The sequence below is a fragment of the Montipora foliosa genome, chromosome 14, assembly GCF_036669935.1.
Source record: "Montipora foliosa isolate CH-2021 chromosome 14, ASM3666993v2, whole genome shotgun sequence".
In the NCBI taxonomy this organism is placed as follows: Eukaryota; Metazoa; Cnidaria; class Anthozoa; order Scleractinia; family Acroporidae; genus Montipora; species Montipora foliosa.
The window spans coordinates 6,165,535-6,177,764 of NC_090882.1; the positions used below are offsets into that span (position 1 = coordinate 6,165,535).

General features: G+C 40.7%; 1 protein-coding gene across 1 annotated transcript in view; it reads right to left on the reverse strand.

The window, feature by feature from the left end:
• Window positions 1-12,230, reverse strand: part of LOC137984320 (dnaJ homolog subfamily C member 13-like) — a 79,084-nt gene that overhangs the window by 38,915 nt on the left and 27,939 nt on the right. Inside the window, exons 25-38 of the mRNA XM_068831474.1 lie at window positions 11,960-12,035; window positions 11,659-11,697; window positions 11,506-11,562; window positions 10,424-10,516; window positions 9,721-9,800; window positions 8,536-8,581; window positions 8,075-8,134; window positions 7,819-7,964; window positions 7,255-7,330; window positions 6,497-6,580; window positions 5,251-5,313; window positions 3,341-3,442; window positions 2,018-2,125; window positions 708-910 (exon numbers count right to left, since the gene is read on the reverse strand). Coding sequence (XP_068687575.1) covers window positions 708-910; window positions 2,018-2,125; window positions 3,341-3,442; window positions 5,251-5,313; window positions 6,497-6,580; window positions 7,255-7,330; window positions 7,819-7,964; window positions 8,075-8,134; window positions 8,536-8,581; window positions 9,721-9,800; window positions 10,424-10,516; window positions 11,506-11,562; window positions 11,659-11,697; window positions 11,960-12,035 — 1,233 coding nt within the window. The remainder of the gene's footprint in view (window positions 1-707; window positions 911-2,017; window positions 2,126-3,340; window positions 3,443-5,250; window positions 5,314-6,496; window positions 6,581-7,254; window positions 7,331-7,818; window positions 7,965-8,074; window positions 8,135-8,535; window positions 8,582-9,720; window positions 9,801-10,423; window positions 10,517-11,505; window positions 11,563-11,658; window positions 11,698-11,959; window positions 12,036-12,230) is intronic.

The following is a 12,230-nucleotide window of genomic DNA, read 5'->3' on the forward strand; positions in this document are numbered from 1 at the left end:
AGACAGAATGGGAGAGCAGGGAATATAGACCATTTCGGAATTGCGCAGGGAACTGGGATGAGATTTTAAATTTGACAAGGTTGAGATTGGCAATCTGTCCAAGGTTGATGCCTTTAGGTTGAACAGAGACCAAGTTACGGACTTCAAAAGATGGTTTAAATTCCATACTTTGAGGCCGCGTCCCCCAAAACCATATAAAGTCGTAAAATTTTTTACGATTTCTGTAATACTCATAAAAATAGGCAAACAATGCGATTTTCACCTCACTTATTTCCAAATAGTAGATCCATGACAGGATTTTCCAGTTGTCCCAAACTTGATAAGATTTCTTAAGACTTAATATGGTTTTGGGGGACGCAGCCTCAAAATTAGAGACATTTGTATCAATTGTTAACCATGTTTTAAAGCCGTAACTTGGTCTCTGTTCAACCTAAAAGCATCAAACTTGGACAGATGGCCAGTCTCAATGTTATCTTTCATGTGGTGTCAATAGACCTTTTTACCGATACGGCGGCAATTTTGATTTCTATTGTTTCAATTGGGATGCCCAGAGGGCAAATACATATTAAAAAATGGCAGTGTGTAGAGTCTCAGGTGGAACGCCAATTTAATTCCTGTGATTGAATATGACTGCAGACCTGTGCAGACGTCTCCACGAATAAGACTTTGTTTCTTATTTTATCCCAAACAAAGTTTTCAAAAATTACCTGTTAGGGTAAAATTCACAGATCTTAATGAGCATATTCAGTATCAGCACAGCCAGATCTGTCTCATTCATAACAGCAATCCCTGTGGCCAGTAGATACCATTTGAGCTGTGGTATGGTCTGGAGTGCTCTCCAGCCATCCATTCCTTGGGCCCAACACTTCGTTTCCGGTCGCAGAGTCCCTTCTGCTGCCATTTCCTTCATCTATAGAAAATTATCAAACATAGTTCTTGCCAAGGATACAATGATCCACATTCTCGTGGCTAGCCTGACATACTGGTACGAACGTTTTGTCCCTGTCAAAGGGATGCTTAATGATTGCAGGGAAGGAGGAAACTTATGTTTTCTGTTTCCAATTTTTTTTGTTATTCTAATAGTTTTGCCCGACGTCAGCGCAACAACTTCTGAAAGCTTTTCTCATAGTTACCGTACGCAGCAAACTCTGCGACTTTCGAATGAACAAAGAGACATTATGTGATTTTTTCGCGTCCTGGTCACGTGAAAAACTCTGTGCCTGATTTTCTCATCTATTCACATAAACGCCAAACAAATTAATTAGCAGGCAACCCAGTTGACCTCTTCTAATTTTTGCAATACACTCAACAAAATTACTTGATCGTCATTGGATGAGAGCAGGACAGCTTTTCCTTAGATCGTGGTCTGGAGTCACCATGGAAACCACAAGCGAACAAAAAGTTGCGGAAAAATCAAAGCAAAATAACTGATAATAGTTTTCTATTAAAAAACGATGTTCAAAACCTAAAACAAACCTTTAAAAAGGGCACAAAACGTGGAAATATTCAAACCTGGATGAAGAGTTTTCATAGCTCAATGAAAGGTTTTCACAGCTGACCACAGTCTATGTACATAAATTCCTCCTCGAGAATCCATTAAACAAATTTGTTGACTGTATTATATACAATAAATCACATGCTTTTCAGGTACAATTTTTGGATTGTAAGATACACGTTTTCTTTTGAAAAAAGGCCATTTCTGAGTTCATGTCTGCCTCCTCTTCAAAGCGAGTCTGAGTGCGACGTTTTTGTGATGGTAATTAATTCTACTTTAAATATGAATAGAAACTAACTTTTGCAAGAAAAACTTTGCACTTAGACTCGCTCTGAAGAGGAGGCAGACATGAATTCGGAAATGGCCTATTCTTAACTTGGAATTGCCTAATTTTGAGAAGCTTTAAACATGAAGAATATCTCTCAACTTCAAATTGTAACCGAGATCATACAATTTCCTACATAAATATTACAATTTAAATAAAAGAAACATTATCGCAAACATGTGATTATAACTATCCACCTCTTTGAAGCTAAATGGCCCCAGTCTCTCTTTCTCCTTGTTACCATAGTACCACTCCTTTTCAGTGTCACGTTGCATCATCTCTGGTGAAGCCTCCAACAAATTGCTCTTCAAAGATCAAGAAAATGAAATACAACTTACATAGCAGGGAACAAGAGCTCTACTAATTTAAAAATATATAAATATATTAGTTCAGTACCAGTTTACAATTCTGTTTGAGGGACTCTGGCCATGGCCAGACTGCTTGTTACGCAATTTATAATCACTGAGGGAAGTGAATGATGCCCTGCAACTTTTTGGGTGCCATAATTTCCTCTGTATCATGAAAACATACTAAAAGTACCAGCATATCAAAGTAAGCGGATGGTAGTTTTGTAAATGGCTTTTCGGGCCTGAAAAGTTATTGGGATTTTCGAGAAACGGGCCCCTGTGCACAACACCAGGAAATCCATGAACTGCTCTTCTCGAATAGTTTGTGGAAGATCTTTAACGGCGCACAGAGTTTATTCTAATTGGGAAGAGAGCAAATCAAAGCAGACTGCAGTGAAATTAAAGCAAAGAAAATCACATATTAATTATTGACGACAAGAGAAAACCAAAAAAGCCATTTAAGAACTGTCGATTGCTTGTTTTTCTTCTTTTTCTGTAGTTTATTACTTTATCACTTGATAGGCTAGAAGAGAAAGCAAAAGGATTGTGGGGTATGATTGTGAAAACCTCTCAGTTCTTAAGAAACAGATGGAAGGAAAAGGCTCGAAAACTTACGGAACAAGGCCCAGGACCTTACTGATGGAGGGTGAGGGCTCTAACAACAGTGCCAACCCTATCCCCCCTCCCAAAGAAAGCCCCCCCCCCCCCCCTTTCTCGGAAAAAAAAGGAAGGGTTTCGAAGAAATGTTGAAGGAAATGTCTTCTCTCGATAGATTAAAAGGGATATTGGGAAAAATAAGAGTGCTCCTTAGCAGTAGTCGGACTTGTGACCTATCGATTACTAGTCTAGATGCACTAACACTGGGCTATAAGAAACTCACAAGAACCTGACTACTTTGTGTAGTTTTAGATCGCTGGTGCACATTTATCTTCTGTTGAAAATGGCGTGGTCAAAGTATAGGGGCTGGAAACTAGTCACCATGCCCTTACAATTCGACTTCGCGTCATTTTCAACAGAAGAGCCTGCTTGCAGGCTAGAACACGTTGAGAGAATGGGATATGAACATCTCTTTTGGTAACCGCTCTACTCACAGCTCTGTGAAGGGAAGAGAGACCAGAGAAGGCCTAGACACAGATTCAATGATACACTTAACAGTTTAATCACAAATCATACCTGAAAAGGCACAACAGCCCTTGTGGTGTGAAGATGTGCCAAAGTTAAAAGATCCACAAGAACTCTGATGCCATTGACGTCCATCATCTCTTTGACATTTTTCTGTGTTAAGGTGTAAGAACTGTTAACCATGATACGAGGGAAAAAAAGGCTACCCTGCATGACTTCCACAATAGTCGAAACAGAATCGACTTTACTATCGTGCTTTACTTTCCACTCAATGAGTGGTATATTTTGCATTTTTCTGCACTTATATTGACCGAATGCATAAATCGCGGCCAAAAATGTATTCTTTGTTTATGTGCTAATGAGACTCACTAGCCTCGCCCTCAAGCAACATTTCTTTTGTATTTTGTCCATGCAAATGAGGCTAGTGAGGCTAATTAGCACATAAGCAAAAGAATATTTTTTTGGCCGCCATTTATGCATTCGGTCTATATATAGAATTATTTTAATCAGACTAAAAAAATACATTTGATAACAGCAACAAGATGAAGCCGATATGTCATCAACCTCGTTCCCAGGGTCCTCTCTCTTCCAAGGAAGAGAGAGGACCCTGGAAACGAGGTTGAAATGTCATTAGACCATTTTATACTGTTCTGTATTCAGTTACCAGGCCTTTGAATAAAAGCGAGGCTGAGTTGACCTAGCTTTGATACAAACCTCATTGGATTTTCTTATGCAAATCATGTTGTTGTAATGCTAATGAGTTACCATTTACATAAGAAAAGCAGCGAGGTTTGTATCAAAAAAAGGTCAACTCCAGCCTTGCTTTTATTCAAAGGCCCGGTAACTGAGCACAGAATTGTAAAATGGTTTTTTGTACGTATTTTTACAATTTTTGTTTTTTTACATTTTTGCACACCAAACCTACTTTATATCTATAAGTGGTACTGTTAGGAAATAACAGAGTATACCTCACAAATGGTCTATGTGCTGCTTCTTTCGAAAATCAGATAAGTGATACAAATACTGCCAACGTCTAGTTAAGACTTGATGATAATTAATGTACCATTTCTGTTCTCTGTATGGGCAGTCTTTGGATTAAAATAGCGACTTTCAAAAGCACTATCGTAAGTATTTAGCGATTCTTCCATCCTGCTCATGTACGCGAACTATCCTTTAAATGGATTGGTACCAGAAGTTTTGAAATAGATACAGAAGATAAACGAGTTACTGTTTTATGCTCGCATTGTCGTTCAAACCTTAAAAAATTCGTCCATTTCACATCGCTGCATTGCAGACTACGACAACGAAACGTAATCCCCTTTTAACCAAAGATGTCCTTGTTCTGTGGCGTTGTCGTTGCCGCAGCTGTTACTGTTTCTTTTGCGAGTTTAACGAACGACAACGGCTACGGCCAACGTGAACAACACAAAACAATAATATCATTGGTTAAAAGGGGAAAAATAATCGTGCTGCACGTGCGGCACGCACTTTAGCATAATTATGGTTTTGCGGTACTCTCTATAGCAACGATGTGAAATCACCAAATTTGAGGTTTTGTGGCAGTCGAACCGTCCGCTTGACTTCGACTAGTTTCCTTGTCCGCGCGCCGGATTAACCTCAGAGATATAAATATCTTACTAACCTCGTTTTCACGGTCCGTACTGTAAGTTACGGGTCCTCGTAATTTCATTGATTTTAACGTAACTTACAGTACGGACCTCGAACTCAGTTAAAGAGAGGCATATAGTTCAATGGCATTGTTGTTGAGGCGTAGCTGTTGTAGACCTAAAGGATCCTGTTATATTGTTAACCCTAACTTAAAGTACATTTGTGCCCTCTTAGTTTTTTTTCCTTTCATTTACAGGTATCATGAACTGCCAAACCTGAATTCCCATTGTGGTAGTCTAAACAAAATCAATAATTATTATAACATTTTAGCAAAGTAAACACCTTTTCCATACCTTATTCTTGATCAGCGCATTCAAAAAGAGGACAAGGCGGTCTCTCTCCAGTCTGTCGGCCGTCTGAAAGAACGCCACAAAATCCAATCTTGAAATGGTGAACTGGCCCCCAGTTGTTCAAACGATGGATAGCGCTATCCACCCGATAAATCACTAGCCAGTGGATAAGCCATAGCGAAACCAATTGGGCTATCCAATGGATATTAGTATCCGGTGGATAGCGCTATCCACATCTTGAACTGAGACTTTGTTGAACAGCAATGTTAAAACCGTTTGTTATCCCCTTTCAACCGTGTTGAAACATGCTGAATCGAAGTTGAATCGATGTTGAATGAGTTTAAAACCGTTTAAACTTTGCTTCAACAACCATTCAACATTTCTTTTGTTTTCGCGAATGTTGAATGAACTTGAAGCCGTTCGCCCCTCTCTTTCAACGTTGTTGGGAATGAGCATGCGCACTCATCGGTCTCTCAATGACGTATCCCAGTAACAACAAGTAACAATCACAACTGAAACCTGAGACTGAATATCAGGTTGTTGAATCACACGTTGAATGATGTGTTGAAAACTATTTGCGTACCCCAACAGTCAACATCGTTCAACAAAATCGAACAGATCTTGAAGCCGTTGGCCTTGGCCTTTAGTCGTAGTATTGAAATGAATCCAAGATCCTTTCACGGGAACACATGAGCCCAACAATTTGACCTGCTCCCAACTGAGTGGCTTCATAGCTCAGTTGGTAAAGCATTGCACTGGCATTGCACCAGCATTGCACCAGCATTGCACTGGCATTGTAGAGGTCATGGGTTTGAATCCCATTGAACCCGCCTGAATATTTCAGGTGTCTATTTAACAATAATTAGACCCGTAGCCCGCAAGGGCTACGGGCTACGGGTCAATAGCCCATGAGGCGTAGCCGAATGGGCTATTGACCCGTGGCCCTTGAGGGCGAAGGGTCTAATTGTTTTAGTATCACCCAACTAGTCGGACAGAAATGGCAATAATAAAGTTAGCAAATGCAAGTTAAAGAAATATTTATTTAGGAATTAAACGGAAGAAAGCGTCATACTTTTCGCTACTCCATGACTATTACTAATAGTCCTCTAGTAGCGTAGCCAATCAAAATGCAGCATTTGCATTAGTCCGCTAGTTGGGTGATACTAAAAGAGATTATTGCTTAAATTGTCCAGGAAAGTGTGAGGATGACTTCAATTTTTCGGATCCATGATCGCAGGGTATCTTTCACCTTCTCAAGCATTCCAACAATGTATCTTGTGTCGTTAAAGGCACCAATGTCATCGTAGCATCTGCTATACACCTTTGTCATCGCCTAGAAACGAAATTAACGAGAGTAGCCTGACATCACGAAGTCATATTAAAAATCAAGTAATCTGTACTTGTCCGTACACCAATTAGCCCTTCTGACAGACTGTCCACTGTCCGTTATTTTTCCGTTTCATCACGGAGATTGTTCTCATCTGCGAATAGAGTGACGAGGCTCTGATGTCATGTTGCCATGGGAGTGTTTTACCTGAATCTAGCATTGCATCAAAACGGCTGCTATCTTTGATCTGGGGAGAGTGACAAATCTACCAGGTGGGTGGGGAGTGGGGGGAACAAAAAGTTTCACTTCCTCCACACTTGCTAGATTTGTCGCAAACGAAGATGATGAAAGTGCGTTAATGCGCACAAACCCTACATCTCGACTAGATCCAATGGGACGCTCTACCCGACTGAACTCTAATTTCATGGAATCGGCGTAGGACGGAGCTGTGTTTATAGCTAAGATTTGCATAGAACGGGAGAAGAATTGCACCCACAATCCCAATGTTTTGGTCATGGAACACCATCAATTTTTTGTCCGCCGCACACAACATTACCTTTTCCCTTAGCAAGATATTATAAATTGAAGGAAGTATTGTCAAAAGTAACCAACTTCCACTGAAATTCCCTTAAAATATTTTTATGAAACTCATAGCGTGGTTACAAGTAACTGCAACATACCTGTAAGCACATTGCCTTCATGACTGGTTTGGTTGTGAGGAGAAATCTGTGATAAAGGTCATTGAAAAATTCTAACCTGCAAGTAAATCATCGAAAAGGTCTCGTCAAATAAGCTCTAGCTTTCCCCAGTTGACTGTTGACAGCAACTGGGGTGCATAGGAGAATGTCATAAACCAATAGGTTTGTATAAAAAGCCAAAAAAGCGACCTTGAACAAGATCTGTGAAAACCGCCAATTCCTTAAAGAAAACGATTCTCCAAGGGATTGGAGACTGTTTCAGTAACAAGCCTGTATGCTTATGTATGGCATCGTGTTGTAAACAAATTGGCTTTGAAAGGTTTAAGATTAACCACAGTTTTCAAAGATAATAATTATGATATACATGTACACTGTACATGTACTGGGTTCAAATTATCGCCAGAAATAACTACCATAATGCTGTTTGGTTGGTACATTGATTTGAAAACGATAACATAATGGTAACGAGCCAAAAGATTCAAAGATCTGTTTTGGCTTCATGCCCACTGCAATGTAACTTTTACCAGCCAAGAAAGTAGGTCTTACGAGTTGTGAATTAAGGTTTTCTCTTCTTCTTCATCCAGCAACAATCTGAGATAATAGTCACCAATTTTGATCTCTTCGTTCAGACACTCATATCGAACTTCAAATTCTTGGTGATTCCACGAGATGACATGATTGGCTCCAAGATCCTGTCGGTGACAAAGAAAAACAGGGACTTTTCAGTTTCAATAAGGACGTTGTCCTAGTCTTGTGATAAACTGCGATCATGGCACAAAAAGACAACAAATAAGAGACCAACCTTGTCTACAGCAAATGCCCTCATTTCTGCTTCCAAAGCTTCTCTTAACTCTTCCCTTGTCTGCAGAGAATAACAATGCAATGAATCATGACACTTCATTGAAGAACCACGACTGTAAAGCCGCGGCTACACGAGCGATTTTTGTCTCGCACCGGTGATGCGATTTTTTTCAGGTTTTGTCGCGTCGTCTGCGCGCCAGGGTGGCTACACTTGTGACAAATTTTGGCGACAAATTGAAGGCCGCGCGAATCGCATACTTCAAGGGGCCTCGGCACTACAAACAGACATTCCGACTTTAATTTAATTGGCTAAATAGTCTTTAGTCGCGTCTCAAGCGCAGGCAAAAAGTTGCAGGGTGGCTACACGGGCAACTATCTGTGCGATTTTGTCGCGTACGTTTCGACTCTGGCGGCCAGTGATTGGTTGAGGAATGGTGGCCAGTGATTGGTTGCTGCACTTACCTTGTAGTTCCATATAAGGTTTGGCTGCGAATGGTCTTGATTAAATCTAACAACAAAGCAGTAGACACTCCTATTTTAGCCTGCGCAGCTGGTGGTATTGTTGACGAGAGAGGCAAATTAACGAGTGGCGAACCCGCGCAGAGGATAGGGAGAGCCGCTGTGAAATACCCCATTCTCCGCGTGGCTTTTGCCTCTCACACCAACAATAGGTCCGGGTAAGCAGGCTACTCTTGCTTAGGAAGTGCGTTTTTGATAAACATACAAAATTAAAAAATGGTGAAAGTTCTGGTTTTACAAAATTTGTTGATAAAGGCAAACTAACCAGCGTGAGAGAGATTTGCCATCTGATGTTTAGAGCGTTAGCTCTTTGTCAGAGCGGATCAAGGAATTGTGAGTTGTAAGTGGTTTCTATAGGAGATGGACCAGCTTTGCCATTAGAGCATGTTAACATCGGCAACATGCACGAATACGAGAACAAGTACAACTTGTACTTTTATTTAGGTAAGCGTTACGTATAATACGAGTTCCAGTCTGCAGAAAATACTATTTATAATGGGGTGAAGTTCACATTTCCGCGCCAGTTTCGAATGAGTTGCAGGTGCTTCCACTTTTTTTAGTGGAAGCCCTTTACAGTAAACGGCGAACCTTTTGACAAACTCGTACTTTCCGTTACGACTTTTCAATGTAAAGTCGTCGCAGACCAACTTGCCGGGACGAGTTGAGCGTGCCGGGTTGCGTAACACAGATGCGCAGTAATCAAAATCCCAGAACTCGTACTCGACGTCACACTCGTTGTCGATGCTAAGTAAACATTCTCTATTGGTGGGATCACGACAACATGAATATACAAATAAATTAATTGAATGAAAGCATTCATTCATGCCATAGAGATAGAGAATGCCTAGCTGAAAAAGAAATTTTTGTTCGAGATCTTTAGGATTTTCTGTAGCTTTCTGGTGCCCTGGCCTAAAGCGATAACCTGTTTGCATGTTTGCATGCACAGCGTGATCTTAACTTGTTGATGAGCGCATGCGTAGAAACGAGACTTGTTGACCATGAGATGAATGTCAACTTTGGAGCATGCTGTCAGTAGCCGGTTGATAAGTTCAATTATCTCAGCCAACAGAAAACAGTTGAGTCCAACAGAACACGAGCTCCAAAAGTAGCAGTAATAATAAAACTTACTTGTAATAGAAAAGCTCCCAGTTTGCGTCGCTTTTAACTCTTTGCCTTCGTTTTCTAAGAACTACCGGTTTTTGGTTCATCTGCAGGGAATGAGGTACATACAAACAAATAAATATTTGATTTACGTCTGCCAATAAGCCACATGCAGTTGCTAACCAGTATTGGCATAATTATACTAAACCAGTGGATAGTTTTGGAGGTGCGCTCTGTTTGGTTTCTCAAACTCCAAATATCCTTAGCTAGCCATCTCTGAGCAACTCGCACAAGATTTGCACCCGAAAATATTGTAATTGTTGCAGGCATAAATGAGTTTAAAATCATCTTTTTGTGCTAAATTATCCTACTGTAACGTTTTAGTTCATTCTAAAACAACTATTCACCTCAGAGTCAATGAGTGGTGGGTATTTACCTCAACCCCACTAGCTATTAGCCACCTCCACTTCGGTGAATAGGGAGCTTAAGCATGCGCATTTTTGAGACGTGGACGTTAACCGGAAGAAAAAATATCGCATGCCAGGACAGTGGTGTCTCCGAGATTTTTATACTAATCGTCTCTGATGGAGAAATGATACTTGGCAATGTAAATGTGGTTGTGTGAAGACAAGTTAAAAGGGAAAGCAGCTCACTTCTGGTTGCCGTCCACGTATCAAAAGCGCGCATGCTTAAGCTCCTTGATAGCTTTTAAAAACGACCTATCTCTTACTTCTTTTGATTTCAAGCCCATCTTCGTTCTCCAGTGAGTTAGCACCACATCCAACTGCACGAGGTACTGATGCTTCTTGGGTTTAGAGGAATCCTGTGAAGCAAGAAGAACACAACAATAAATTGATGAATTCAAGGTTAAGAATAGAAAGATTTAGCAACGGGTTTGCATGAAAAGGCAAAGGGAAACCATCCTACGACTTTTATTTCTGTGACAACCATGTAGCAGGCGCAATTTTGACATCCAACACAAAGTGTCTCTTTAAGTCTAAGGGTGACTTCCTTTGATCAGAACTGGCTGGCCAGACTTGTCAGTTTGCTAACAAAATGCAACAATTTGAAGGAACACTTGCATGATAATCCCTCGAATTTTTCTGGAGGAGTATTTACCATCCTTGAAGTGCGTTGATTTGAAGGCGTTGTAGTTGATGATGTTGAAGTTGGGGAGTAGAGTAACGGAACACTTCATAACAGGGCATTTCTGGACATTATCTGGTGGCTGGTTATGGCCAGTCATTAGGGATCTTTAGATCGGAGGATGAGAATGACTGCGAGTACAAGTTTTCTGTTTTGAGCACGCGCACTTCAAAAAATGTCGCACTCCAAATCGTATGCACATGCTCAATACGGAAAACTCCTCCTCATAGTCATGCTTGTCCTCCGATCTAAAGGACCCTATTATACCAATGACCTTGACAAAATTGATGAAGACAAGCACAATGATGATGAAGAGGAAATTGACAATGACATGGCAATGATTATTATGGGAGCCATGATGATGATGATGGCAGCAATGATGATGACAGTGACGGCAATGCCACTGATGTTGATGGTGCTGAAGGTGGCAGTAAGGGTGACACAACTGCTTCTAACAATGATGATGAATATCACGATGATGAAGGTGAACCAGACAATGTCAGCAACAATGACCACCATAACCATCAAAGTCATGCTTGTAGCCACAGATGATAGGTGGTTTATTTGATTGTGCTGACATATGGCCATTGCAACATCAAAAATAGCTGTAGAACCTCAATTACCACCACAGCTCAGTGTTTCGAGTTGGAAGCAGTTGTCACATACCTCTGCTAGTTTGACGTTATCTCGGACATGCAGCTTGTCTACTTCACTTTCTGGGACCTGTAGATCACAATACATGCGATAAAAACAACAAAGCTAAGGTGATTAACTAACAACCAAAGAAGCTCCATAGGTTTACACCGGGTAGATTCTTACCTTTTCTTCTGAAGAAAGATAGTTCATCATCCCTGCCGGCTGGAACAAACCAGAGAAGAACTGTAGGTTAGCATTTCACGTTACTATTAACCCATTATGGACTCCAAGGAGTGAGACTCCAAAGATTTTACTCTGTCTAAAACCAAATGATTTTACTTGTCAATGGAGGACGGCTTAGGAGTCAATTGGTTGGGTTGGGTTAACAACCTGCATCATGTCCATGTCATTTCCCCTTTAACCTTTGCAGTAAAACTCCTTTTGTGACAGAGAGGCAAAAACACCAAAACTACCACTTTCTTACCATTATCCTCTTAAGAAGAGCCATTGCAGTTGGGTTGCCTGTGACCCACAGGATTACCAAGTGTCTGCTAAGCTGTCTGTTGACAAAAATATTTATCGAAGACATTAATTATTTTTAAGCATAACAAGACTTGATCCAGTCAATACAGTACATGAACCCGACCCATGATTTTGTACTTGAACAACGCAAAATCATACGTACTTATTGACTGAGTGGGAGGGCCAGACGGGAAAATATTTGGCCCAAGGTCATGGCGTATGGACCGAGCGCA